General features: G+C 45.4%; 1 protein-coding gene across 6 annotated transcripts in view; it reads right to left on the bottom strand.

The window, feature by feature from the left end:
* Window positions 1–26,850, bottom strand: part of ZNF512 (zinc finger protein 512) — a 62,540-nt gene that overhangs the window by 11,985 nt on the left and 23,705 nt on the right. For 4 of the 6 annotated variants that reach the window (XM_054023495.1, XM_054023490.1, XM_054023491.1 and 1 more), the window contains 8 exons: window positions 18,065–18,258; window positions 15,226–15,315; window positions 11,820–11,906; window positions 10,260–10,384; window positions 9,734–9,820; window positions 8,208–8,306; window positions 4,823–4,990; window positions 3,864–4,058 (listed from right to left, as the gene is read on the bottom strand). In XM_054023495.1, the coding sequence (XP_053879470.1) occupies window positions 3,864–4,058; window positions 4,823–4,990; window positions 8,208–8,306; window positions 9,734–9,820; window positions 10,260–10,384; window positions 11,820–11,906; window positions 15,226–15,315; window positions 18,065–18,110 (897 nt within the window). In that variant the 5' untranslated portion in view covers window positions 18,111–18,258. Of the gene's footprint in view, window positions 1–3,863; window positions 4,059–4,822; window positions 4,991–8,207; window positions 8,307–9,719; window positions 9,821–10,259; window positions 10,385–11,819; window positions 11,907–15,225; window positions 15,316–18,064; window positions 18,259–26,850 lie in introns of those variants that run through there. The other 2 variants (XM_054023493.1, XM_054023496.1) reach the window with 2 other exon arrangements.

Here is a 26,850-nt window from a genome sequence, read left to right on the forward strand (position 1 = left end):
CCTTCCTTGGATGGGAGGATGGAAAGCTGAGATTGCAACCAAATGATTTTGCAGGGAGCTAAGAGCTAGGCCTGAGAGTACAGAGTTGCTTGCAAATCCTTAAATGAACAAACTCTCAATCGTTTTGTTTTAGAATATAAATTGACCATCAGAAGCTAAGTCTTCCACACTCTGTTGGATAACTGGTGCTATTCCTGAATTCTGCAACATGGTGCTCTTCTTATTGTGAACACTGAAGTAAATACTTTGATAGCCATAACAGCTATGTCCAGGACCAATAGAAAATAGGTCTTAACAACCAGGTGGCCCTCCGCAACAAATGCCTTGAACTCCTCTTGAAAGGATTTGGTAATTTGTCTGTGAACTTGGCTACAGAGTCACAGTTCATAAAATTATATTTGGATAGCAGTGCCTGCTGGTTTGCAATTTACATTTTTAAGGAGGAAGTTGAATAAATCTTTCTGCCCAAGAGACCAAACCTCTTTACCTCTGTCCTGGGGCATGGACTTGTACCTCCCTTGATGCGACCTCTCATTGGTTGCTGTCACAACAAGCAAGTTAAGAGCAGGATGTGAATAAAAATACTTGAATCCCTGCATAGGGACATAACACTTGCTCATATGCTTTGCCATAGACGTCAAAGGGTGTTCCACAGGCCATGGCAGATTGCAACAGTGCTTTGCTAATAGGGCGAGCTACTCTCCCTGGGGTTGAGGACGAAAGAATGTCCACTAACTTGTCAAGTATCAGAGGGGTAGCCGTGTTAGTCTGAATCTGTAAAAAGCAACAGAGGGTCCTGTGGCACCTTTAAGACTAACGGAAGTATTGGAGCATAAGTGTTTTCCTGCACCAATTCAGCCTTATACACCCAAGGCAGAAGCCAATTGTCTAAGAAGCTCCTGATGTGCCCAAAAGTCCTCAGGCACTGGAAAGGAAGCATCCGGTACTCAGGTGTCATCTGGTGATGAGGACTAAGGAAGGGGGTTCACTGGCCTTTCAGTGCAGTACCAGACCCTGTGCATATGTCTGAGGTTGCACATGTTCTGAGGTGTCATCCTCCACCTGAATTTGAACCTGGGCAGCTGGCACTAATGACTGTCAGAAGATGGGATACTGAGCTAGATGGACCTTTGGTGTGACCCAGTATGGCTGTTCTTATGTAGGTGGCTGGAGAGGTGATGCCATGAATTTGTTGGGTAATCTTGCTCTGGAGTGGGTTGAAGATTGGGAGCTTAAGGAACAAGGAACATCCCATGGACTCCCTGCACGATGGAGATGGGTAAGGAATCAGTGGCCAGTAAACAGTGAGCCAAGAGCCCCTTTCTCTGCAGCAGGAAAAGTCCTGGTCGGTATCAGCAGGAGGTCTGGGCTGTCCCTAGACTGGCATTTGAAAGACAAAGGAGTGGGGAGGACGACGACCTTGAGCTTGACCTAGATGAATACCCAGAATCATCCAGAGTTAATGGGGGAGCAACCCCCAAGGGGCATGTCACCCCCATCCAGCCTCCTTGGTCCAACATGGTGGTAACATCAATCCCGAGGCCGGTAAATAAGTTGGTGCTCTGAAGATTGGCAGAGGCAATGCACTCTCTCTTGGTACCAATGCCAAAAGACACATTGATGCTGGGATCAGTACCGATCCTCATGACATGGTTTGAATCACGATCACCATTGGATCCGAAGCTGACTGCTCTGCCAATGAATCCCTCGGGACCGGTGAAGGTGCCAGCCTCAACTGTGTACTCAGAACAATATGCAGTGCTGGCATCTGGGACACCTGTGTAATTAACCCCAACGATGGGGTCATTACTTAGGAAGTCGCAGCAGCTGAATGTTCCTAGGTAACTGGAGAATCAGGAACCAAAAGGCATAACAGATCTGATCCTGCCTGGTACACCAGAGGCGTGGAGACTGTCCGTGTCAATGCCGTCACTACTGGACTCAATGGACGATGCCAGAGTTAACGGTACAGCCTCAAGTTGATGTTGCCTGGTACCAGAGGGCAGGAAGAAGGCCCAGTTCCACCACACATACCTGAAGAGTCATGGTGCCAGTCTGCACTGATTCTGGCAAAGGAAGATGACACTCCCCGAAATCTGGAGTGACTACAGTCTGTTTTATTGATCCTTTTTCTCGGTGAGCCTGAGTAACAGTCAACGATCCCTCTTCCTCAGAGTCCGGACAAGGAACATTGGCTCATTGTGGCTCTGATGACATCTGAGTAGCCGGTACTATTTCTGGTGCTGACGCAGGCCTCCTGGACTGCCCCATCAGGTGCTGCTTGAGTCTCAAGTCCCTTGCCACTTGTGTTCTTTTCTTAAAGACTCGCAGACGAAGCACCTCTCCCAACACAATAAACATTGTGTGTGGGGAATCACTATTAGGAATAGCCACCCCACGCGAAAGACAGTGCTTGAATCCTGATGAAGGCATTCCACCAAAAAAACAAAGCTATTTAACCTAACTCACTAGTCTAACTAAGGTACTACTAGCTAACGAACTACTGTAATTATTTACAACTATTTACAACTCGCTTACAGACAACCCCCCAACCTGAAGCAAATACTCACCAGCAACTACACATCACACCACAGAAACACCAACCCAGGAACCAATCCCTGTCTCCATATCTACTCTGGCGACACCATCAGAGGACCCAACCACATCAGCCACACCATCAAGGGCTCATTCACCGGCACATCCACTAATGTTATATATGCCATCATGTGCCAGCAATGCCCCTCTGCCATGTACATTGGCCAAACCGGACAGTCCCTCCGCAAAAGAATAAATGGACATAAATCGGACATCAGGAATGGTAACATATATAAGCCAGTAAGTGAACACTTCAGTCTCCCTGGTCATTCTATTATAGATTTAAAAGTCACTATCATTGAACAAAAAAACTTCAGAAACAGACTTCAAAGAGAAACAGCAGAACTAAAATTCATTTGCAAATTCAACACCATTAATCTGGGCTTGAATAGGGACTGAGAGTGGTTGGCTCATTACAGAAGCAGCTTTTCCTCTCCTGGAATTGACACCTCCTCATCTATTATTGGGAGTGGACTACATCCACCCTGATTGAATTGGCCCGGTCAACACTGGTTCTTCACTTGCGAAGTAACTCCCTGCTCTCCATGTGTCAGTATATAATGCCTGCATCTGTAACTTTCACTCTATGCATCCGAAGAAGTGAGGTTTTTACCCACGAAAGCTTATGCCCAAATAAATCTGTTAGTCTTTAAGGTGCCACCAGACTCCTTGTTGTATTTACAACTAAATCTCAGAAGACTGAGGTACGAAAATCAATGTGAAGAAACACCACACTGAGCGCCCCGACTAGCTCTGGGCAGTGAGAAGGAAATTATGGGGCTCAGAGAAGCGCCACCCTTATATAGCCATGGCAGGGGCTATGAGGGAAGAGCATGAGTGCCACTCCTAGGGTACTGCTAGGCAATATTCTCTGATTTCAGTGCGCTGGGCATACACACACTTCTTTGAGTAGTTGCAGACATGTATTCCAAAGAACAGTTACCTCCCATGTTTTACATGGATGTAGTAACAGTAGTCTTCTAAGAATATCTGCATTTTTTTTTTTAAGTGCATCACACTGATGACTGATGTTCAATCTGTGATCCACTATAATCCCCAAATCCTCTTCAGCAGTACTACTGCCTAGCCAGGCATACCCCATTTTATATTGTGTCATAAATCAGCTCTTTCCGCACCCAATCAGGTACTATTGGCCCATTGCCTGGAACCAGAAAGCACTATACAGTGCCATCTCCTAGGGGCCAGTGCAGGATTCTTCTACTGTGCAAGACTTGTTACCAATACAGTCCCCACCTAAAGCCTTATACCTTCCGATCATCTGGGACTAGGTCCTGTAAAACCTTCTTCTTAGGCCACTCCTTGGCCAGCTCTTCATTAGCTAGCTCGTGAAGGTAATAGACTGCCACCTTAGCAGATTTCCTCTGGACTCTGCCTGCATTACTGGGCTCCAGGGTAATTTCCTTCAGGCTCTCAGGCCTCCCTTCTTCATGGAGGAAAGTGACCTGCAAGGAAAGGCCAATAGGGTGAGCCCTAGTCATCAGATTCCACTTAGACCACACTAGAATAATCCATCAAGGTCCTTCAGACCCAGGCCAAAATGCCCTATCCCAGTCACTTCCCCTCAAAAAACTCAGGCACAAGAGTACCCTGGGGGCAGGAAAAGACGTGAGATCCATGTATCAGGGCAGTTGTGGGAAGAGAGCTCTCTGCCCAGACACGACAAGGCTTGAGAGCACCTGGGCTCAAAAAGTAACCAGAGATATGTGCCTTGGATGGGCTGAGGCACCCCACTCCCATCTCTATTGAACACCTCAGGAATAACATGCATTCTAGTTCCTGACGGGTCTCAAATCTGGAGGAGAAAAAGAGCAACAAGCAGCTCTCACAGGCATCAAACATGCCAGCACCATACCCCCATGGAGGAGGGTGAGGGGAGCTGGGGAAGGGTTTGCTGCCATCCAGACTACTTACATATCAAGCTCTGTCCTAGCTGCAGAAGTCTCAGTCACCAGGGGAGCATCGCATGTTCCCCTCCCAGATGAAAAGGGATCAGGAAGAAGTATTCTACTAGAAAGGCAGGAGGCGGCTGCAAGCCCCTACCACACTGTGGAGCATGAAACAGACAGGAGTAGGCTCTCCAGTGTACAGGGGGCCCAGGAAGATCAAAATCAATTGTCCAAAGTGGGCAAATGAAAGAGTGGTTTGGAGAAAGAGAGGTCACCACCCATAGCTCCTTTTCCCGATAACAATGGCAACTCATACTTACCGGCCCATGCTCAGACCTAAGGTGATAAACAAGCCCTGCCTTTGACTTGTATGCTTTCCCACAGTGACGACATTTCATGGCCATTTTCTCCAACTCAGAGGCCTCCTTCCCACACTTTTTCATATGGTACAGGTATCCCATTATGCTGGTGAAGCTGCCTGTACACCCCTGTCAGTACAGAAGAGAAGAGCATGGAGCCAGAGCTCTGGCACACGTGGCAGACCCCATCCCTGGCTGGCAAAGAACAGAAATAACCCTATTGAATCTGAAGAAGCCAATGGTCCATCCAGGCTGGGCTGATTGCTCTCTAGCAGCTGCCAGCCTCAGATGTTGCACAAAACCCCCATAATGCACATCACTGTGTCATACTGTCCTGGGGAAAGCATTCATGGCTGGATGAAGGAGCCCATTGGTCACTGTTTTCCCTCTTTGCCTCACTGCAGATGCCACCCTTTTAAAGCTACGGAGCTAGGTAACTACTTGGCAGCTGCAGAACATTACAGATGTTCAAAGGGGCAAGAAACCCTCCAATGGCAGTGACCACATGAAGAGATACCAATATTTATGGCACTGTGGAGAACTGGGAAGTGATCACAGCAACGAAGTACAGCTGCCAAAATGAAGTGCTTGGGGACTAGAGGCATCCTACACAATAAATACAGAACACCCACATTAGACCAGTCAGTGGCTTGCTTCAATATCCCCTACCAGTGAGCTCCATGGAGTAATTGTGTGCTACATAAACACACATTTACTTTTGTCCATTTGAAATTTTCATCTTACAGTGTAACCCCCACACCTCCTGGGTGTGGTGCTCTGTCCCCTCCAGTGGCACCGAGGCCACTTAGAGAGAGATTAATGAGTCTGCTCTACAGCCTTAGCCAACAGCTATATGGCTTTTAGCTCATGCAGTAGAGGCTCATGCACTAAGCGCCAGAGGTCCCAGGTTTGATCCTGCCCATCGACGACCGGGGTCTGTCAGCATTACAACAGCACCCTCCCATTCTGTTCGATAGGGCAGGATAGAGCATGGTCAGCCCCATCAACACAATCCATTGCTCTAAATACCTCTCACACCTCCCTGAACTCTTCCAAATGAAGCAGCCTCATGACCAGATTTTGCCTGTCGCTACAGCCTATTTACACCATTCCATCCCTTAGTGTACCACTTGTGTAAAGGAGTTTCTCAGAACAGCCCCTGCCACGCTCTCGCACACCTATTCGATCAGGGCAGGGAGCGTGTCTGTAGCACAACGCACTCTGGCTATTCTGCACCAGGCAACAAGCCTCAGGTAGCCGTGCAAGACTGCCGTAACTCGGAGCTAGGCAGTGGCAGGTACTCAAGACCGACCCAAAATTCAGAGGGTGCACAGGTGGAATAAAGCCACGATATACCACACCTTCCAAGAGGGACAGCACAGAATCTGGCCTGAGTCCTTAATTCCTCTTTGGATAGTGAATTCCTCTTTGGATGGCAGATGAAATTCAATGTTGATAAATGCAAAGTAATACACATTGGAAAACATAATTCCAACTATACATGTAAAACGATGGGGTCTAAATTAGCTTCTACTACTCAAGAAAGATCTTGGAGTCATTGTGGATAGTTCTCTGAAAATATCCACTCAATGTGCAGCAGCAGTTTGCGAACAGAATGTTGGAAATCATTAAGAAAGGGATAGATAAGACAGAAAATATCATGTTGCCTCTATATAAATCCATGGTACGCCCACATCTTGAATACTGCATGCAGATGTGGTTGCCCCATCTCAAAAGAGATATATTGGACTTGGAAAAGGTTCAGAAAAGGGCAACAAAAATTATTAGGGGTATGGAACGGCTGCCGTATGAGGAGAGATTAATAAGACTGGGACTTTTCAGCTTGGAAAAGAGGAGTCTAAGGGGGGATATGATAGAGGTCTATAAAATCATGACTGGTGTTGAGAAAGTAAATAAGGAAGTGTTATTTACTCCTTCTCATAACACAAGAACTAGGGGGCCACCAAATGAAATTAATAGGAAGCAGGTTTAAAATAAACAAAAGGAAGTATTTTTTCCATCCAACGCACAGTCAACCTGTGGAACTCCTTGCCTGAGGATGCTGTGAAGGCCAAGGCTATAACAGGGTTCAAAAATGAACGAGAAATTCACGGAGGATGGGTCCATCAATGGCTATTAGCCAGGATGGGCAAAGATGGTGTCCCTAGCCTCTGTTTGCCAAAAGCTGGGAATGGGCGACGGGATGGATCACTTGATGATTACCTGTTCTGTTCATTCCCTCTAGGGCACGTGGCATTGTCCACTGTCGGAAGACAGGATACTGGGCTAGATGGACCTTTGGCCTGACCCAGTATGGCCGTTCTTATGGTACCCTCCTTTCAGCCCCACTATAAATAGCAGCCAAATCTTTTTTGTTACCCTTCCTTGGGATTTTACTGTTTTGTTTTAAAATGTCTGTTTTGTCTTTTCTGAGATAAAATGACGAACACCAAATGCAGAATCTTAGGTGTGGACACACTGATGACAGCACAAATATTAGATGTTTGTCCCCTTCCATCCTGCTGTGAACTCAGTGCATGAGAAGTACCAAACTGAGGCCTTGTAAACTGAAACCCTCTTTCTGTAGAGCAGCTACAGCTTGGGCAAAAAGCTTGTGTACATTGTCTCCTGCCAATTTCTCTCAGCCCTTACCCAGACAGTCCACCCAGAGGCAAGAGGGGCTGTCAGTCTATATTCATTCAGTTATTGACCTCATTCAGATTGTAGAGGTGGGCTGGGCAATCTGTGGTGAAGTACACACCTGTTCACTGAGAATGGACCTGTGGTCAAAGTTTATCCAAGCCATAGTACTTCCTAAGTATCTTACTCGCTCTTTTGATCACTGCTGCACATTAAGCAGATGTTTGTTCTTTTCACAATTACCTCTATATCTTCAGTTTTCATTAGATTAATAGAATTTAAGGCCAGAAGGAATCATGATGATCATGTAGTCTGACCTGCACAACATATGCCAGAGATGTTCATGCAGAAATACCTACATCAAACCCTTTAATTTGGGTTGAACTACAGCCCACCAGAATTGATCACATCCCTAGGTAAGAGGTTACAATAGTTCAGCGAGTGCAGAGCATTTAAATCATTCCTTCTAAACGTATGTCACCTTACATTTGTCTATTTTAATCCCTTCTGCCATTGTGCTGTCCACCCAGTTACCTAACAGCATTAGGTTCTTCTGAAGAGGCCCATTGTCTTAAAACCATAACCAGAGCTTTGGCACAAGTCCCACTGACTGGCTCTTGTAAGTGAGTCCAGCAGACATCATGCAGTGCTCTAAACTCTGGCAAAGGATGCTGCTTCATTTGGGATGCAAGATACTGCAGCTCACCTCCCTCATACACTTTAGCTTTCCCATTCGCTTCAGCACCTTCCGGAGGCGGTCTCGTTCACACGGCTCATCTAATTCACCTCCCTCTTTCACAACTGGCTAAAAGCAAAGCAGAGAGAAAAAAAGGTGAGCACAGGGCCCTCAGCACTCTATAATTCTACATTCTGGGAATTTGCTCCATAATCCAGCTCCGTAATCTAAGCACTTTCTAAATCTATGGCTGTGTAGGAAACCTTCCAAAAATGACCTGAATGTATCTGATGAAGCGATCTCTGCTTAAGTCTGCGGACAACTGAATAGCTTTAAGAGGAATCAACTGTTCCATTCATCCCAATGGGATGATATCTATTTCATAGGTGATCATTTTAACATCCAACTAAAGGCCCCCACCCTGATGAAAAGCCAAGCCAACCTACAGCTGCTGGGAAGAGGAGTATATATGAGGACCTTATAAGGGTGCTATCTGGTTGGGGCTCCATTTCTCATATCAGCCTCTGACTCCCAGGTATCGGATACATTTCAAGTTGCCCAGCTCCCTCTGCCCTCCAGAGAGGAGGAGCATTCTCTTTCTGCTGTTCCCATCCTGTGAGTTAAGGGGCAGGGGAGGCCTCTGTTACTCTGCATGCCTGCAATCCCCACTCCCTTTTCTTCCATTGTGTCCCCTCCTTCCTTGTGAATAACTTCTGCTGTCTCAGCTGCTGCTCAGAGCTTCTCAAGCAGTAGCAGCATGAAAGTGATACAATTCTTGTTCGTCTCACTGCTGTCCTCAGGGTTCCGAACAGCAGTAACACAACAGACAGTTTTGTTGGAAAACTATGCAGCACAGATGGACAGCCCTGCATCAGTTATTTATTCTATTAGATACCGTGGTTATAAACACTATATAAAAAGCAATGAGGGATGAATTCACCAAGCTTAGAAACTCTTTCCCACTCTTCTGAGTGACATCTCCCAAAGGGTCTCACTCTTCACTGCCAGACCTAGAGACAGAGGCTTCTTAAAGGTGACTAAAGGTAGAAAATGGGTTATGCCCTTTGTGTATCTTTATGCAGGATAAAGGAGGACTGAGAAAATGTCAGGATCTCAACTAGTCTGCTCTGTAATTGCTGTCTGACTCTGATCAGTATTTTACAAAATCTCCCAGTCCTTTAGTGAAGGGGTGAGAAGTATAGAGTCTTTAATAATCAGATCATTTCTTCTGACTTTTTTTTTTTTTTTTTTAAAAACAGAGTATTTGATAAATGTTAATAACAAATACACACGCGAGTGTTTTAAAGAGTCTAAATAGAAAGGCCTTCCCAACTTTCAGTTGTCACATGCCTAGCATTTCTGACATCATAATGCTACTAGTTTTCCAAGTATTCAATCTTTCAGGAAAAACTGGTTAGATAAGACCTGAACTTTTAAAGGTAGAAAATGTTTGACAAACCACCACCTTTCAGTCTCTTTGTGCATCAAGGGAGCAACAAAGGGCTGTCTGGCCTGGAAGGTCAGGGCTTCTGCTAGACGTACAATATCAACGTTACCAGGTTGTTGTGATCTGCCATGATGTGGTATTTCATTCCTGCCAAAGACCTGAGCTGTTTTCCACAGTGATGACATGTGAACATCTCCTACAAGTAAAACAAGAGTGCAGACTGCATTAACACAAACCTCAGATATTGGGTGACGGTTTAGGAGAAATGGGGCAGCAGGCAGGAAGAAAACCTTGTATGGGTCAGATAACTGCACAGTGAGAAAAACCCACCGTGCATTTGGAAGTCAATGAACACACTTTACAGGGGGTATAAAGACGAGAGAAAGAGACAGGGTAAGAAAAAGGGAATGGATAGGTCTCTGCCCACTTTCCTAAAACCACAAGTAACGCTGATAGGAAGGAGCAGTTGACTACACTGATTTACAGACAGACAAATGGATACCTCACACATTAACGTGATAGAAGGAAATGGTGTTGTTCTTGTTGGTCTGAAGGTTGTGTACCCGCTGGCAGGTACTGCAGTCATTAAGCTGGGAAAAAGGGAATAGGAGATGGTGCTATTCTGTCTCTCTCACCTGTCTGCAATTCGCCATATGTTTCTTCAGTCCCTCTACAGTCTTCCTGACCACAGCTCTGCATGTTGGACAGGTAACTCTGCCCTTATTTAGGATCTCCAGGTACCACTGTTCCTCCACACTGCCTGTCAGATCAATGGAGGCAGAAGAGGAAGAAAATCAAAAACAAAATGAAACACAACATAGGTTTTCTCTAGCTTTGGCAGAAGGGCTTTTCTTTAAGTTAATAGTTTAATTGCATTGCTGGGGAACAAATTCCCCATTCTACTAACTAAAGGGGGGTGAAGGAATGAGGATTTCTATGTGATTTCACTGTACATTAATAAATGGCTTTGCTACTTCATGCAAACATGGAATTGCTCCAGAAGACCATGCCACACAACAGGCAAAGAAAAGCATACAAACAGGTGTGGCCTCCAGTCCCTGGCCCCTTTCTGAGAATTAGCAGAAGTTTCAGCTCCAAGGATTCTCTGGCCTGAAAATGGTTTCAGAGAATGAAAGCCAGAACTGGAATCCTTACAGCAATGTGCTCCAATACAGTTCCTCCTTATCTGTAACTCTAAAAGGTGTCCCTTTGAGACAGGGGGGAGGCTGGTGTGACTCAGTCCATTAGATGGACCACTGGTCTGCCCCAATATGGCCGTTCTTATGTTCTTAATTATAAGGCCTTCTGAATAGGAGCTGGGAGTTGAGTGGGTGTAGTAGACGACTCCACTGGTCACTCCACTGATTGTAACAAAGGCTGAACGTTATATGGTCCAACATTCTAGAACAAGGGTAACAGAGTCCTGTGGCACCTTTAAGACTAACAGATGTATTGGAGCATAAGCTTTCGTGGGTGAATACCCACTTTATCAGATGCGCGTCTGACAAAGTGGGTATTCACCCACGAAAGCTTATGCTCCAATACATCTGTTAGTCTTAAAGGTGCCACAGGACCCTCTGTTGCTTTTTACAGATCCAGACTAACACGGCTACCCCTCTGATACTAGAACAATGGTGTTACTGTATGGCTACAGACGGGGTTGCTTGAGCCTCTGGCTATCAGGCTATGACATGGGGTGATTTGTAGTAATGCCTTCATTCTGCTGAGTGAAAGAAATATGAAATACTATTAGTCTGTTAGTCTATAAGGTACCACAGCACTCTCTGCTGCTTTTACAGATCCAGACTAACACGGCTACCCCTCTGATACTTGAATATTTTACTGTCATCTAGGCTGAAACCAGCTTGATGTATTTTTGCACAATTCAAGAAGTGATTCCCTCCCCAGGCACCATTGAACGTGCATTGCCAGTACAAAGTCTAAATTTCCACGCATTAGAAAGGGAGCATTACCATAGAATAGGTTTAAATGGCAGAAAGTGGTAAAGAGCAACATGCTGCAACCACCATCATTAGATATTCCTACAATGCCATCGGGTCCAAATGACAATGGTATCCACACTCCTTTGCCAAAAGCAAAGTGACTGAGATCATAGAAAAACATTACCCAGGACTGACCACACAGAACTACATTCACCTCTTACCTGTTGTATAAACACTGTTCGTCCCTCTTACCTGCTGCATACGTTGGTGGCTCTTTCCGCACATAACACCCTTTGGATCTGGGATTTTGTTGCACCCCAGCTCGTTGCTTTTTCCTTGCTATAATATAAACAATGAGAAAACCTGTGAAACTTAACTCTGCAAACCCTCATTAGACAGAAAGTGGAGCTCATGGGGCGGGGGCCCTATTCAAGCTGCTGGCTTAGCAGGCAAGGACTGCAAGGGTCAATTTCTCTCTGCAGAGGACAGAAGTTTATTTACTGATTTTAAAATGGAGTCCATTAGCTCAGCATCCAAAGCTAGTTAAATATGGCTCAAGAAATAAATATAAAAAATATATGGAGATATACCTATCTCATAGAACTGGAAGGAACCTTGAAAGGTCATTGAGTCCAGCCCCCTGCCTTCACTAGCAGGACCAAGTACTGATTTTGCCCCAGATCCCTAAGTGGCCCCCTCAAGAATTAAACTCACAACCGTGGGTTTAGCAGGCCAATGCTCAAACCATTGAGCTATTCCTCCCCCCTAAAAAAATAAAGACTGCACAAATGGAGACATAAAAGGCCTAAGTCAAGAGAGTATGTGATCTACAGGACACCCTGAAGTTCATGCAACTGGGGCTCTAGTGTGCCCCATAGGAAGCAGGTTCCAAAGGTGGGGATTTTTCTCTGAATCCTACACCACATATCCCAGAGAATAAGCAACAGGAACACATAGGAAGAGCAGCCCAGGAGACTACAACCACTATAATGGGATGTGGGGAGAGAAGTATGAAAGGAACATAGAACTGGAAGGGACCTCCTGGATCATCAAGTCCAGTCCCCTGCTATAGCAGGAAACCCCATGATATAATCCTGTTCAGAAACGTCTCAAACTCCATTGTAAAACTAGTTAGGAGTAGTAGGGAAAACAGACTATTAATAGGCTGCTCCAGAACCTCACTCCTCTGATGGTCAGAAATCTTCTCATTTCCACCCCAAATTTTAAAGTGGTCTGTTTATAGCCACTTGTTCTTGTGCCAATATTTATCCTCCCTGGTGTTTACCCCTTTGATGTATTTACACAGTGCAATAATATCCTCTCAGCCTTCATTTTGCTAGGCTAAACAAGCTAATCTTTTTTCATCTCCTCTAGTCAGACAGGTTCTCCATTCACCTGATCATCCTAGTAGCCCTTCTCTGCACCTGTTCCAGATTCAACTGATCTGTCTTGAAAATGGGTGACCAGAATTGTGCACAATATTCCACAGGAGTATTACCAATGCATTGTACAAAAGTATTAATACTTTCCTATCTCTTCTGGAAATATCTCGCTTCATGGCTGCGTGAACATTGGTGGCTTGTGGTCATTTTGTGACCAGTACATACACCCAGGTCTTTCTGCTCTTTTGCCGTTTCCAGATGAAGAGTTCCCACTTATAGCAGAAATTTTTATTAGTCAGTAAATGAATGACATCACTTTTTACTATTACATTTCATCCCATTTATATTTTTCCAGTCCTCAAGATCACCCAATTCTTCCTGTGTAATATTCCAACCCTCCTCTATACTGACAATGCCCCTCAACTTTGTGCCATCAGCAAATGTCATTAACATACACCTACTTTTTGTCCTAAAGTAGTTAATGAAAATAATAAAAAAAGACTGGTCTCAAGTCAGATCCTTAAAGAACTCCATTAGTTACCTCCCTCCAGCTAAATAGTTCTCTTTTCAGCACAACCCATTGATACATCCCTTTTAGGGAGTGGTTTTTGGGGGAGGGATAGCTCAGTGGTTTGAGCATTGGCCTGCTAAAACCAGGTCTATAGTTGCCCAGATAACTCCCCCCAGTCCCCTTCTTAAATATACATACTATATTTGCTATTTTCCAGTCATTTCCCCCAATTTGATAGATCAGGGGTTCTCAAATTGGGGGTTGGGACCCCTGAGGGGGTCACGAGGTTATTACATGGGGGGTCGCGAGCTGTCAGCCTCTACCCCAAACTCTGCTTTGCCTCCAGCATTTATAATGGCGTGAAATATATAAAAAAGTAAATACAGCTCTAGCTGAGAGCATAATAAAAGCTCTGCCTTTGCTTCAGCAGAGCCGAGCCAATACCATAAAAAACTACTTATTGGAATAGCTTATCAGTGAGCACATGAGAGAAAAAGTTACAAACTATAGCCTACCTCTAGTCCTTAGTAACAAATAATGTATTTGACACCTTTTGGCTATTTGTGAAATTCTTGCATTTGTTCATTACAATTATTTGCAGATTTTCCAGCAAACAATTCTTGCTTTGCTGATCTTTTGCAAATTATAAATTGGAAGCGGGAGATTAAATTACTTTGTAAGTCATGTGGAGTGTTATTATATTCAAGGCTGTAGAAATGCCTACAATGAAGATTACCTACATTTTCCACTAGAACTGCCTAATTTCAGCTACAGTCCCCCCCCCCCCGATTTGGAATAGCTCTAGCCTGTGATTTGGAGTAGCAAGTAGGGTCCAAGAGGTGACTTTTGCTTTTCCCGGGAAAATTCACCCACATTTGGCCAAGTTAAAAAACATGGTGGAAAATCACCATTTTTAAAACATGGAAAATCAGTGAGTTCTAATAGGCATATAAAAATGGTGAATGCTTTTAATTTTCTGAAATTTCCATCTGCACAGTTCATGCTCCTAGGCCCTGCTGCAATTCCTGCATTATATCAATACAATTGGCACAGAGCTAGAGTAACAGACAGGACAGAGACAATACGGATTCCTCCACATCTTCTTGTTGCTTTCCCCCACCAAAATACCCATTGGCCTAAGGGAATTTACAGTGAGTTGAGAGCCTTGAGACCATGAGTTCTAGCTTCACCTTTTCCACTGACTAGTATTACTAATTCCATGAGCAAGGTCTCAGACCCCTACTTCAGGAAGCTGGCAAGACTCTGGGTGCTCAACTCAAGACACACAGGACCTCGCTTATCAAAGGAGCTGAGCATCCACAGGGTCTCCTTGACCGAACGCTGTGAGTTGAAGCACTTCAGAAAGTCAAGCTCTATGTATCAAGTTGGGCAGCCAGAAAACAAGGAGCCTGCTATTAGTGCCCACTTCAGAAAATCTGGTCTGAGCGACTTGCCTGACACCATTCAGGGAGGCTGTGGTAAAGCCAGAGATAGAACCCAGGTCCCAGTCCAAAACCTTAACCTCCCATTCAGTGGGGCTTGGTTAAAACTTCAAGGGTGAGTGAGATTTAGAGCCGCTCCAGCCCCACTGTGGATTAGAAGATCGGCGGCGGCAGCAGCAGGCGGCTTGCGTAGGGCACAATCCCAACAGAAAGGTAGCCAAGAGCATGTGCAGGACCGTGGCTCCAGCAGCACATGGTAACAACACAGGAAGCTGAGAGCACACACAGGTCTGTGGCTAGGAACTACAAGTTATTCATATTACCAGGAACTTTCTGCTTCTTTCTGGAAAATTCTTCATAATCTTCATCATCCTCTCGCTCAGATTTCCTCTTTCCTCTGGAAGGTGATTCTCCTATGAGGTGTCAGAGAATGAAGACAAGTCAGTCCTGCTGAGGCTCGGGGAGTGTAACATCACACCTAGCTGATCTCCATCCATCGCTTCAGTTTCCCCTTATCTCCAGTGATGCTCTCTCGGTCTTCAACATGGTTTGGTTGCTGAGGTGACTTAGCCCTGTGGCCAAGTCCCAAAAGTCATATCAAAGTCCAAACCAACACAAAACCAAAATAGTCTTCTGCCCTGCTATTAAGCTGGGCACAGCCTTTCCTTCCCAAGGGTCTATCTTCCCTTCCAAGCCTGCCCTTCTCCTGGGCTGAGCTCTAGGCCCACCTGGGCTCTGTTCAGTCTCTCTATCCTCCCCTCGTTCTCAGGGGTCATCACATTGCTGGGTGGCAGCGTGGGGAAACTCGTTCACCTCTTCAATGCATTCCCACTCCTGGGAACACAAACAACTAGGCTTTCTGCCCCCTGGAGTGTCAAATGGCCTGTCCCTCCAACCCACTGCCCTCTTCCTAATCTTTCATCCCTCCCAGATCCCCCACAACAAACTCTTTTATACAGCACTGACTCCCAGGGCTGTTCTCTCTGCAGTCCCTCTATGACTGAATCACCAGCTCCCCTTATTTCTCCATCATGCCTAGTTTAGTCATATGACTTCGCTCATTTCCTCCACCTGGGTAGGCAGGCACAGGTGCAACTGAGTCTCAACCCTCTTAAAGGGCCAGCTTACCCTAAGACAGGAAGCAACCACTTGTGTGCAAGTGGGAGGTAAGGAGTACAGCTGACATGAGAACCAGAAAGAATAGTCAGAGATCTGAAGGGTATCACCACCAACTGCTCACAGCCAGGTAAGCAGTAACACAGAACAGCCACATGCACCTCGGGGACTTATGAGGAACAAGGCTGAAGACCTGGGCCCTGTCTACACTAAGAAAGAACAAGTGGGTTTCACCCTGTCCAACCCTCAGCTGGAGCTGAAACTGATTTGGTGGTCAGTACAGACCAGAAACAGAAAGCTGTTAGGTTTGGGATGAACTCCTTCTGTAATGGATACTCAACATGCTTTGTCCCTGGGTTTCATAGTTGCCGAACTGCATACAATCCTAGTCAAAGGGAAGCCAAAGGAAGACTCAACAAAGTGGAAAAGGGGTGAGTTAAGTGGCGAACACTGAACCAATGGTTGTTCCGTCAGGAAAGTAGAATTTTTCGAAGGACCTTGAAAGGACTGGAAGTGCCGCACTGCTCCCCAGTTCTACGCAGAAAGAGAGAAGCCACACACACCCCACTGCCAGAACCAAGAGGATGGAGAATCCACTGGAAAGTTTGAGAGAAGGAGTATAAAACACCTTTAGGAAGAGTTTGCTCCTCTGCAATATGCATGGAAATGGGGGCCAAATCAGGAGAAAAGATGCAGGGAGGAGCCCCTTATTTGGGATCCTGAGGCCCATGTCCAGAACAAGGAACTGGCAACCAGCATTTAAAACTGACGCTCAGCTGCTGCTCCCAAAATTTCCAGTCAGGTCCCCATTAGTCATGAAACTGCTGCAGAGACTGCTACAGAGTTTGTATTGGCTCATGTAAATCACCTGCCCACTACAGCCATTCTCAGGGGGAAGCGCCTCATCCATAACAGAAGAGATTCCAGGAAGGCTCATCTGACCACCCATTACTGCCTAGTTTGCATTCTGCTTGCTGTAAGGCACTGAGACACCATGAACACAGACAGGGCTCCCCTACTTAGCGCCCTGGGGAAGAAACCCACACAAATGCTGATGCAGCATACACATGGGATCTTTCCTCTCAAAAATCAGAGTTGCCAACTCTTATTGTTTTAGCATGACTCTTGTGATATTTTGTGTTTGTCTTTAAGTCCCAGCTCCTGGAGTGATCCAATTACATGAAAATCTCTACTTTCATGTTAAAAAAACCCAACAAGGTTCTACTCTCATGGTTGCACCCAAGTGGACTGTAAGAACTCAAAAACCAAAAGGAAAATCCAAAGAAACAAACTTTTTTTAAAATATGATTTTTAAGCCAATTTCATGATATTTGAATGCCTGGGGCTAGCACTACTGCGATTTCCCCCCTGCTGTGTACTGGTGTCTCAAAGACAGGTTTTCAACTGACATATGACCAATCCCTACACATGCAGAACCTTCTCAGCCAAGTTCCTGCCTCCTTTCACACTGCCCCAGTTTTCATCCAGCATAGACACCTGAATATCAGAGGTCTTCCCCATCATTAACTAACAGGTTTCACCTCATGGGATATGACATGCAAGATGCATTAGTACATTAATACAAAAGGTCCTAGCTCATTCTAAATCAGAAAATAACAGATGTTAGAAATGGAAAGGACAACTTCGTGCCCATTTCTAACCCCCAGGACCACTGCTGGCTTGCTCTCTTTTGTATATGTTCTAGTGTTATTTCTATTTTCTAGCCTAGTTTTAAAATTCCTATGCAAAGCATTCTCCCGAAGCACTGGCAGAGCTCTCACCCACAGACAAAGCAGACCTGTAATCATAGTTTAATTGATCTTAAAGGCCAGATCATTTAGCCTGACCTTCTGCACAAAAGTGACCATAGAATTTTATCAGCAAGTTCTGCAGTGGAGACAGTTATTCTTCTTTAGCCTAGAAAAGACACTACTAAGACTATAACTTGTGGATGAACTGTAGCATATCTTTCAGAAAGACATTCAATCTTGATTAAAAGAATCAGTGAGAAGACAGCTTTGCCCAGTACTAAGGGCTCTAAAGTACCTTTCTTCTCTGAGGATTTATTAATATTGGTTTTTATTCCCCTCATTTCCAGCCAGTCAGTGGGTCTGCGAATAGCCCGCTTGCTCCCAGATTCTGAGCTCCCGCTCACTCGACCCTTGGAAGAAGCAGAAGAATCACTGAAGCACTCATTGTTATTGTCCGACCCTAGGAGACTAGTTTCAAACTCCTCGGACCTAGAAAAAGAAAATCCTAGATATAAAACAAACGTCAAGATGGGTACATGCACACATGCCGATGCAATTAGTCTCACAGCAGAGCATGCTGCTTTCATCTTCACAACCAGTCTTTGAGCCCACCCCACAGTTCAGTAAACCTAATTTCTTTTTTATTAATAGTAATGTAGTGTCTAGGAGCCCAGTCATGGACCCGGACCCCAATGTGCTACCCACTGTACAAACACAGAAAAAGAAGGCAGTCTCTGCCCCAAAGAGCTCACAATCTAAGTATAAGACAGGAGATAACAGATGGATACAGACAGACAGGGGAATACAAGGAAATAGAGGCAAGATAGAATACAGTCTGCAGGACAGACATCCTGAATGTTGTATACAGTGTTGTTGGTGCTGTGATCAGTCCCAGGATATGAGACAGATAAGGTGTGTGAGTAATATTTTTTAGTAGACCAATTTCTGTTGGTGAGACAGACAAACTTTCGAGCTACACAGAGCTCTTCTTCGGGTCTGGGAAAGGTACTAAGTTACTCTTGGGGGGGATTCTGCACCACTGTGCAATGCAGAATTTTCTCAGAAATTAATGTTGTGCACAGAGAATTTCATTTTTTTTCCCCTCAGAAATGGGCTGCCGAGCTGCTGGCTGCCACTAGGAGCCGCTGGACCCAGCAGAACCCAGCTCACAAATACAGTAACTCCTCACTTAAAGTCGTCCCAGTTAACATTGTTTCGTTGCTGATCAATTAGGGAACATACTCGTTTAAAGTTGTGCAATACTCCCTTCTAATGTTGTTTGGCAGCTGCCTGCTTTGTCCACCTCTTGCAAGAAGAGCAGCCCGGCGGAGCTAGCTGGTGGGTAGTTGGAACCAGGGTGGATCGACATCCCCCCCAATTAGCTCCCCGGTCCCCTATGTTCCCTGTGTAGCAGCTGCCCAGCAGGCTAGCAATTGCAGCTGTCCCTGCCCCCAGCACTGCCATGTGCTGCTCCTGCCCTCTGCCTTGGGGCTGCTCCCTGAGACTCCTGCTTGCTGAGTGAGGGGGGGGAGGAAAAAGGGGGGGCTAATGTCAGGGTGTGCCCCTCCCCCCTGCACCCCACTTACCCCATCTTCCATAGAGCGGGGGGGACACATGACAGAGGGAGCTTCCAGGCAGCAGCAGTCTGGTCTCAGCTAGCTGATCTAATTAACAAGGCAATGTACTTCTGACCCCACTCTTCATACTTAAAGGGGAAATGCGCATCACACACACACACACACACACACACACACACACACACACGGTGTGTGTTTCTGTCTGCCCTCCCTCCTTTCCTGCTGCCTTGTACAGTAGAGTGTGAGAGTTAACCCTTGAGGGGTCAGCCAATTGCTAGTTCATTTAGCAGTAAGGCATTCCCTGGAAATATCCCACCCTGACTCCTCCACCTCAACCAAGCTTCACAATCATCATCTCTGCATACCAGTATTAAATTGTTTGTTTAAAAGTAAGTGTGTGTGTGTGTGTGTGTGTGTGTGTGTGTGTGTGTGTATAGAGAGAGAGTGTCTTTTGTCTCGTGAAAAAAATTTCCCTGGAACCTAACCCCCTCGTTTACATTAATTCTTATGGGGAAATTGGATTAGCTTAACACTGTTAAAGTCGCAATTTTCAGGAACAGAACTACAACGTTAAGTGAGGAGTAATTGTAGAAGACACTGCCGGGGGGGGGGGGGGGGGGGGAGGGGGAGGGAGCTAGAGTGTTCTCAGCAGCTACAGTTCTCAACATGCCCTGAAGGAAGGAAGCATCCTGCAGGAAACTCCATACAAGCCCAGGACTCAGCATCTGGCTGTTTCTTCCTCTGGATCCCTGAGCTCTTGAGGGAGGTGGGGGTGGCTGGTGGTGGGGAGGGAGTCCACAGCTGGGCTCTGGAGAAGAGGGGATGCAGGAGTCTGGACTGGAGGGTGCCCTGCAACTGGGTTCTGTGCGGGAGGGGGCAGAGAAACAGAAACTGGGTTGTTGTAGGGGTCTCTTTAACTCTACTCCTGGAGGAAAATATATCTCTGTGTGTGTGTGTGTGTGTGTGTCTGGATTGTTACAGACATATTTACTGACAGAGTTATTTTGACAAATAAAATATGCAGAATTTTGCAAAATTTTAAAATATAGTGCGCAGAATTTTTAATTTTTTGGTGCAGAATGCCCTCAGGAGCATAAGAGTGTCACAGCTAAATACAATAACTCCCCACTTAACATCCTCTCGCTTAATGTTGTTTCGATCTTACGTCCCTGCTCAATTACAGAATATGCTCCATTTAAAGTTGTGCAATGCTTTGCTATAATGTCGTTTGGCTGCCTACTTTGTCCACAGCTGGCAGCCCCCTTATCAGCTCCCCTACACCCCCCCCCCCACAGTGCCTCCCGCCAGCAGACCCCACGGATCAGCACCTTCCCCCACACCCCCCTGCCTCTTGCCCGCGGCAATCAGCTGGCTTGCGTTCAGGAGGAAGGGGGGGAGCAAGGACTCGGTGCGCAGGCTCCCCCTCCCTTCCCTGCCTCCCAAACGCTGCAAGCCAGCTGATTGCTGCGGGCAGGAGGCAGGGGGAGCCTGCGCGCTGAATCCTCGCTCCTCCCCCCCCCGAATGTCGCAAACCAGCCGATTGCCGCGGGCAGGGGAAGAGCGAGGACGTGGCGTGCAGACTAAAGGGGGTGGGGGAGAAGAGGCGGGTTAAGGGTGGGGGCTTGGGGAAAGGGGTGGCGTGGGCAGGCAAGGGTTAAGCCCCCAGCCCCTGGTGCTTGCAGAGTAGGGGAAGCTGCCGCTGCTGCTGCACAGTGTATTTCTCCTAGCCTACAGCATCTTCAGCCTCCTGGCCTGCCTCATGGTCTCCAGTGCCAGTGGGCTGTGCCTGTATGGGGTAAGGCAGGAGCACCTCCCAACTACAGTACTGTACTGTATGGCAAAAACAAATTTCCCTGGAACCTACCCCCCCCCCCCCCCCACAAATTTATATTCATTCTTATGGGGAAACTGGATTCGCTTAACATCGTTTCACTTAAATCATTTTTCAGGAACATAACTACAATGTTAAGTGAGGAGTTACTGTATAAGATTGAACAGATAGTTTAGTATAAGTAGTTAGCACATATTCTAAGGAAACATTAAAGGTGAAGTGCCCTGTTAATTCATAACTTTGCTAGCCAAAATGTTTGTGTACACTAGCACTTTTGTCGGTAAAACTTAAGTCATTTAGAGGTGTGAAAAAACCTACACCCCTGACCGACAAGTAACAGACAGAAGCACCGATGTTATGTCTCTATTAGCACTCAAGGAGCTAATAGAGGAGGTATCTGAGCCTCTAGCTATTATCTTTGGAAAATCGTGGGAGACAGGAGAGATTCCAGAAGACTGGAAAAGGGCAAATATAGTGCCCATCTATAAAAAGGGAAATAAGAACAACCCAGGAAACTACAGACCAGTTAGTTTAACTTCTGTGCCAGGGAAGATAATGGAGCAAGTAATTAAGGAAATCATCTGCAAACACTTGGAAGGTGATAGGGAACAGCCAGCATGGATTTGTAAAGAACAAATCATGTCAAACCAATCTGATAGCTTTCTTCGATAGGATAACGAGCCTTGTGGATAAGGGAGAAGCTGTGGATGTGGTATACCTAGACTTTAGTAAGGCATTTGATATGGTCTCACATGATATTCTTATCAATAAACTAGGCAAATACAATTTAGATGGGGCTACTATAAGGTGGGTGCATAACTGGCTGGATAACCATACTCAGAGAGTTGTTACTAATGGTTCCCAATCCTGCTGGAAAGGCATAACGAGTGGGGTTCCGCAGGGGTCTGTATTGGGACCGGCTCTGTTCAATATCTTCATTAACGACTTAGATATTGGCATAGAAAATACGCTTATTAAGTTTGCGGATGATACCAAACTGGGAGGGATTGCAACTGCTTTGGAGGACAGGGTCATAATTCAAAATGATCTGGACAAATTGGAGAAATGGTCTGAGTTAAACGGGATGAAGTTTAACAAAGACAAATGCAAAGTGCTCCACTTAGGAAGAAAAAAATCAGTTTCACACACACAGAATGGGAAAAGACTGTCTAGGAAGGAATACGGCAGAAAGGGATCTAGGGGTTATAGTGGACCACGAGCTAAATATGAGTCAACAGTGTGATGCTGTTGCAAAAAAAGCAAACATAATTCTGGGATGTATTAACAGGTGTGTTGTGAGCAAGACACGAGAAGTCATTCTTCCGCTCTACTCTGCTCTGGTTAGGCCTCAGCTGGAGTATTGTGTCCAGTTCTGGAAAGATGTGGAGAAATTGGAAAGGGTCCAGAGAAGAGCAACAAGAATGATTAAAGGTCTTGAGAACATGACCTATGAAGGAAGGCTGAAAGAATTGGGTTTGTTTAGTTTGGAAAAGAGAAGACTGAGAGGGGACATGATAGCAGTTTTCAGGTATCTAAAAGGGTGTCATAAGGAGGAGGGAGAAAACTTGTTCACCTTAGCCTCTAAGGATAGAACAAGAAGCAATGGGCTTAAACTGCAGCAAGGGAGGTCTAGGTTGGACATTAGGAAAAAGTTCCTAACTGTCAGGGTGGTTAAACACTGGAATAAATTGCCTAGGGAGGTTGTGGAATCTCCATCTCTGGAGATATTTAAGAGTAGGTTAGATAAGTGTCTATCAGGGATGGTCTAGACAGTATTTGGTCCTGCCATGCGGGCAGGGGACTGGACTCGATGATCTCTCGAGGTCCCTTCCAGTCCTAGAATCTATGTCGGTGGGAGACGCTCTTCTGCCGACATAGCTACCGCTGCTCATTGGGGATGGTTTAATTATGTTGACGGGAGAGCTCTCTCACATTGACATAGAGGGGCTACATGAGAGATCTTACAATGGCAGCTGCATTGGTACAGCTGTGCCGCTGTAAAGTCTTTAGTGTAGACCTAGCCTAAAAATCATGGTCTTAATAAAGCATTGGATTTATGGCTTATTTCGTCCTACGACTACAGGGGTGTTAACAGACCACTTCACCTTGAACGGTCCCTTGGAATATGTGCTACCTTAGATTTAGCTGCGACACTCTGAGTACCTTTCCCAGACCTGAGGAAGAGCTCTGTGTAGCTTGAAAGCTTGTCTCTCTCACCAACAGAAGTTGGTTCAATAAAAGATATTACCTCCCCCACCCTGTCTTTCACACATCTAAAAGGAAGTTATTGTTCTACATACACTTGACAGGCATTAAGGAGAGCTACACAAGTGCATTTGAAGGGGGGGGAGGGGAGGGTCAGCTGAGCCCTTAAACACCCTGAGCAGGAGTGGATCCACCTAATTCATTACAGCTTCAAAATCTTCAGAACAGAATGTTAAAAATCGTCAGAAGAGTAAACACTTTTCATCCTTGGCAGGGGCCAGGGTCATGGGCCTGAGTAGGCATCTGACAGAGATCTGTTGGTTAGTGCCTTGGTAAAGGTCACTTGGAGCTTTCATCAGCACTGCCGTTTGCAGTTTTAGTGGTCAATAGCTCCCTGGTGATGAGGAGCGGAGATACGCTGGCTAGGCAGGGAGATTTGGTATAAAAAAGGTCATGTATTAGGTCAGGGGTAGGCAACCTATGGCACACGTGCCGAAGGCGGCACGCGAGCTGATTTTCAGTGGCACTCATACTGCCCAGGTCCTGGCCACTGCTCCGGGGGCCTTTGCATTTTAATTTAATTTTAAATGAAGTTTCTTAAACATTTTTAAAACCTTATTTACTTTACAAACAACAATAGTTTAGTTATATATTATAGACTTATAGAACGAGACCTTCTAAAAACGTTAAAATGTATTACTGGCACGTGAAACCTTAAATTAGAGTGAATAAATGAAGACTCGGCCCACCACTTCTGAAAGGTTGCTGACTCCTGTACTAGGTGAACCCAAGAGCCACAAACAGATGCAGCTAACAGTGGAGTTCCGGAGGGCGTAACTGGGGACTCTGTGCTTGGAGGTAATGGGACTTCGTGAGTGGTGTGTTTGGTCTGTCTGTGGGTTGGTTGTTTGACTGTTTATTTGATCTTTGTGTACAGGCTGCATAGCTGGGCAGTGGGCCCTTGAATAAGTAGATGAGACAGGCTTGTTTGCTGGTGGCTTGGTAAAGGCCACACAGCTCTAAGCCTCAGAGCTTTGATCAACTCTGCTGTTAGCAGTCTCTGAGTGGTTAATTGCTCCTTGGTGGAGAGAGGCGGAGCTAAGCAAGGAGATTTGGACTATAAAGAGTCACTTGTCAGGTGAACTTGAGAGCCATAAACAGAGACAGCTAACAGGGAGTTTCAAAGGGCATTTGGAAAGGGAACGTGAGAAACTTTCCTTCCAGTGTCAGCTCTACGCGTGATTTCAAGATAGCCAGCAATGAACAGTGGTGGTGCATGCAATGGATGTGCCATGTTTTCTTTCATACCTGAACCCAGAAGGGACTTCCTGTGAAGCAAGTGCAAGCTGGTGGCTGTGTTGGAGGAGAAGATTCTTGGATTGGAGGAGCAAGTAGAAATGCTACTGAGAATCAGAGAAGCTGAGGACATCCCATATAGTTAGGCTCAGGAAGTATCAGCATCCCTGATTCAAGAAAGAAAGGAGCTTGCCACTGAAGAACTGGAGAGAGAGGAAGTCAAAAAGGAAGCCTTGGAGCACATAACCACTGGAGGCAAGAGGTCAAAGTGACAGTCTACATGACTGGAGATAGAGAACAGGACTAGAAGGAATTCCACAGCTAAAAGTTTCCAATTGATACCACATCCAAAACATGGAAACTGTGGACAACACCTCTCATGATCCAGTTGGTTCAAGGGAATGGAGAGATGTATGTGACACACCTGTGGACAGCAACTCAGCCCCACCTACAAGAAAAATCACAGAGTCCTCCAACTGTCCAAGGAAGATTCAATACGCACAAGAACCCAAACATTCTGCAAGGAACAGGCAGACAGTAGGACTGTCACTCTAAGATTAGATAGGCTTTTTAAGTCAACAGGAAAGGATCCATTGGTGTTGCTTCATATCTGCAGTAATGACACTGTTTCACGGGATATCTTGCAGATAATAGATGACATCAAGGAACTCAGAAGCTTGCTGAAGAATGAGCAAGAGATCTTCTCGGAGATCCTTCCTGTCCTACGAACAAAAGAAGACCACAGGCAGAAGATTCTGGAAGTGAACTGCTGGCTAGGTAGGTGGTGGAAGGTTTTGGTTTTGTGGAACGTTGGTCTACCTTCTATGTGGCGAGCAGCTGAATAGTTTGGAAGGAAGACAGGCTGGCTGGAGTAGTCAAGAGGACATTAAACTAATAACAAAAGGAGCAGGGGAGTGGAGGGGGTAAAAAGAGGGAAGATATGAACACTCAGCACACAACTGAAATGTTGAGAACAAAATTAATTAAGGAACCAAAGGACATGAAGAGTAGAAATTAGGGCTGTCACGCGATTAAAAAAATTAACCGCGATTAATCACGCTGTTCAACGATAGAATACCATTTATTTTAAATATTTTTAGATGTTTACTACATTTTCAAATATATTAATTTCAGTTACAACACAAAATACAAAGTGCACAGTGCCCACTTTATATTTTTTATTACAAATATTTGCACTGTAAACAAAAAATATTTTTCAATTCATCTCATCCAAGTACTGTAGTTTAATCTCTTATGAAAGTTGAATTTACAAATGTTGAATTATGTAAAAAAAAAAAGCTGCATTCAAAAACAAAACAGTGTAAACCTTTAGAGCCTACAAGTCCACTCAGTCCCACTTCTTGGTCAGCCAATCACTCAGACAAATAAGGTTGGTTACAATTTGCAGGAGATAATGCTGCCTGCTTTTTGTTTACAATGTCACCTGAAAGTGAGAACAGGCATTTGCATGGCACTGTTGTAGCTGGCATTGCAAGATATTTACGTGCCAGATGCGCTAAAGATTCATATATCCCTTCATGCTCTAACCACCATTCCAGAGGACATGCGTCCATGCTGATGATGGGTTCTGCTTCATAACAATCCAAAGCAGAGCAGACCAATGCATGTTCGTTTTCATCATTTGAGTCAGATGCCACCAGCAGAAGGTTGATTTTCTTTTTTGGTGGTTCGGGTTCTGTAGTTTCCGCATCGGAGTGTCACTTTTTTAAGACTTCTGAAAGCATGCTCCACACTTCGTCCCTCTCAGATTTTGGACGGCACTTCAGATTCTTAAACCTCGAGTCGAGTGCTGCAGCTATTTTTAGAAATCTCACATCGATACTTTTTTTGCGTTTTGTCAAATCTGCTGTGAAATGTTCTTAAAATGAACATAATAATTAATGGAGATATCCCATCTCCTAGAACTGGAAGGGACCTTGAAAGGTCATCGAGTCCAGCCCCCTACCTTCAGTAGCAGGACCAAGTACTGATTTTGCCCCAGATCCCCAAGTGGCCCCCTCAAGGACTGAACTCACAACCCTGGGTTTAGCAGGCCAATGCTCAAACCACTGAGCTATCCCTCCCCCCCATATGCTGGGTCATCATCCGAGACTGCTATAACATGAAATATATGCAGAATGTGGGTAAAACAGAAGATGACACACAATTCTC

Source organism: Malaclemys terrapin, chromosome 3, assembly GCF_027887155.1.
Source record: "Malaclemys terrapin pileata isolate rMalTer1 chromosome 3, rMalTer1.hap1, whole genome shotgun sequence".
Taxonomy (NCBI): domain Eukaryota; kingdom Metazoa; phylum Chordata; order Testudines; family Emydidae; genus Malaclemys; species Malaclemys terrapin.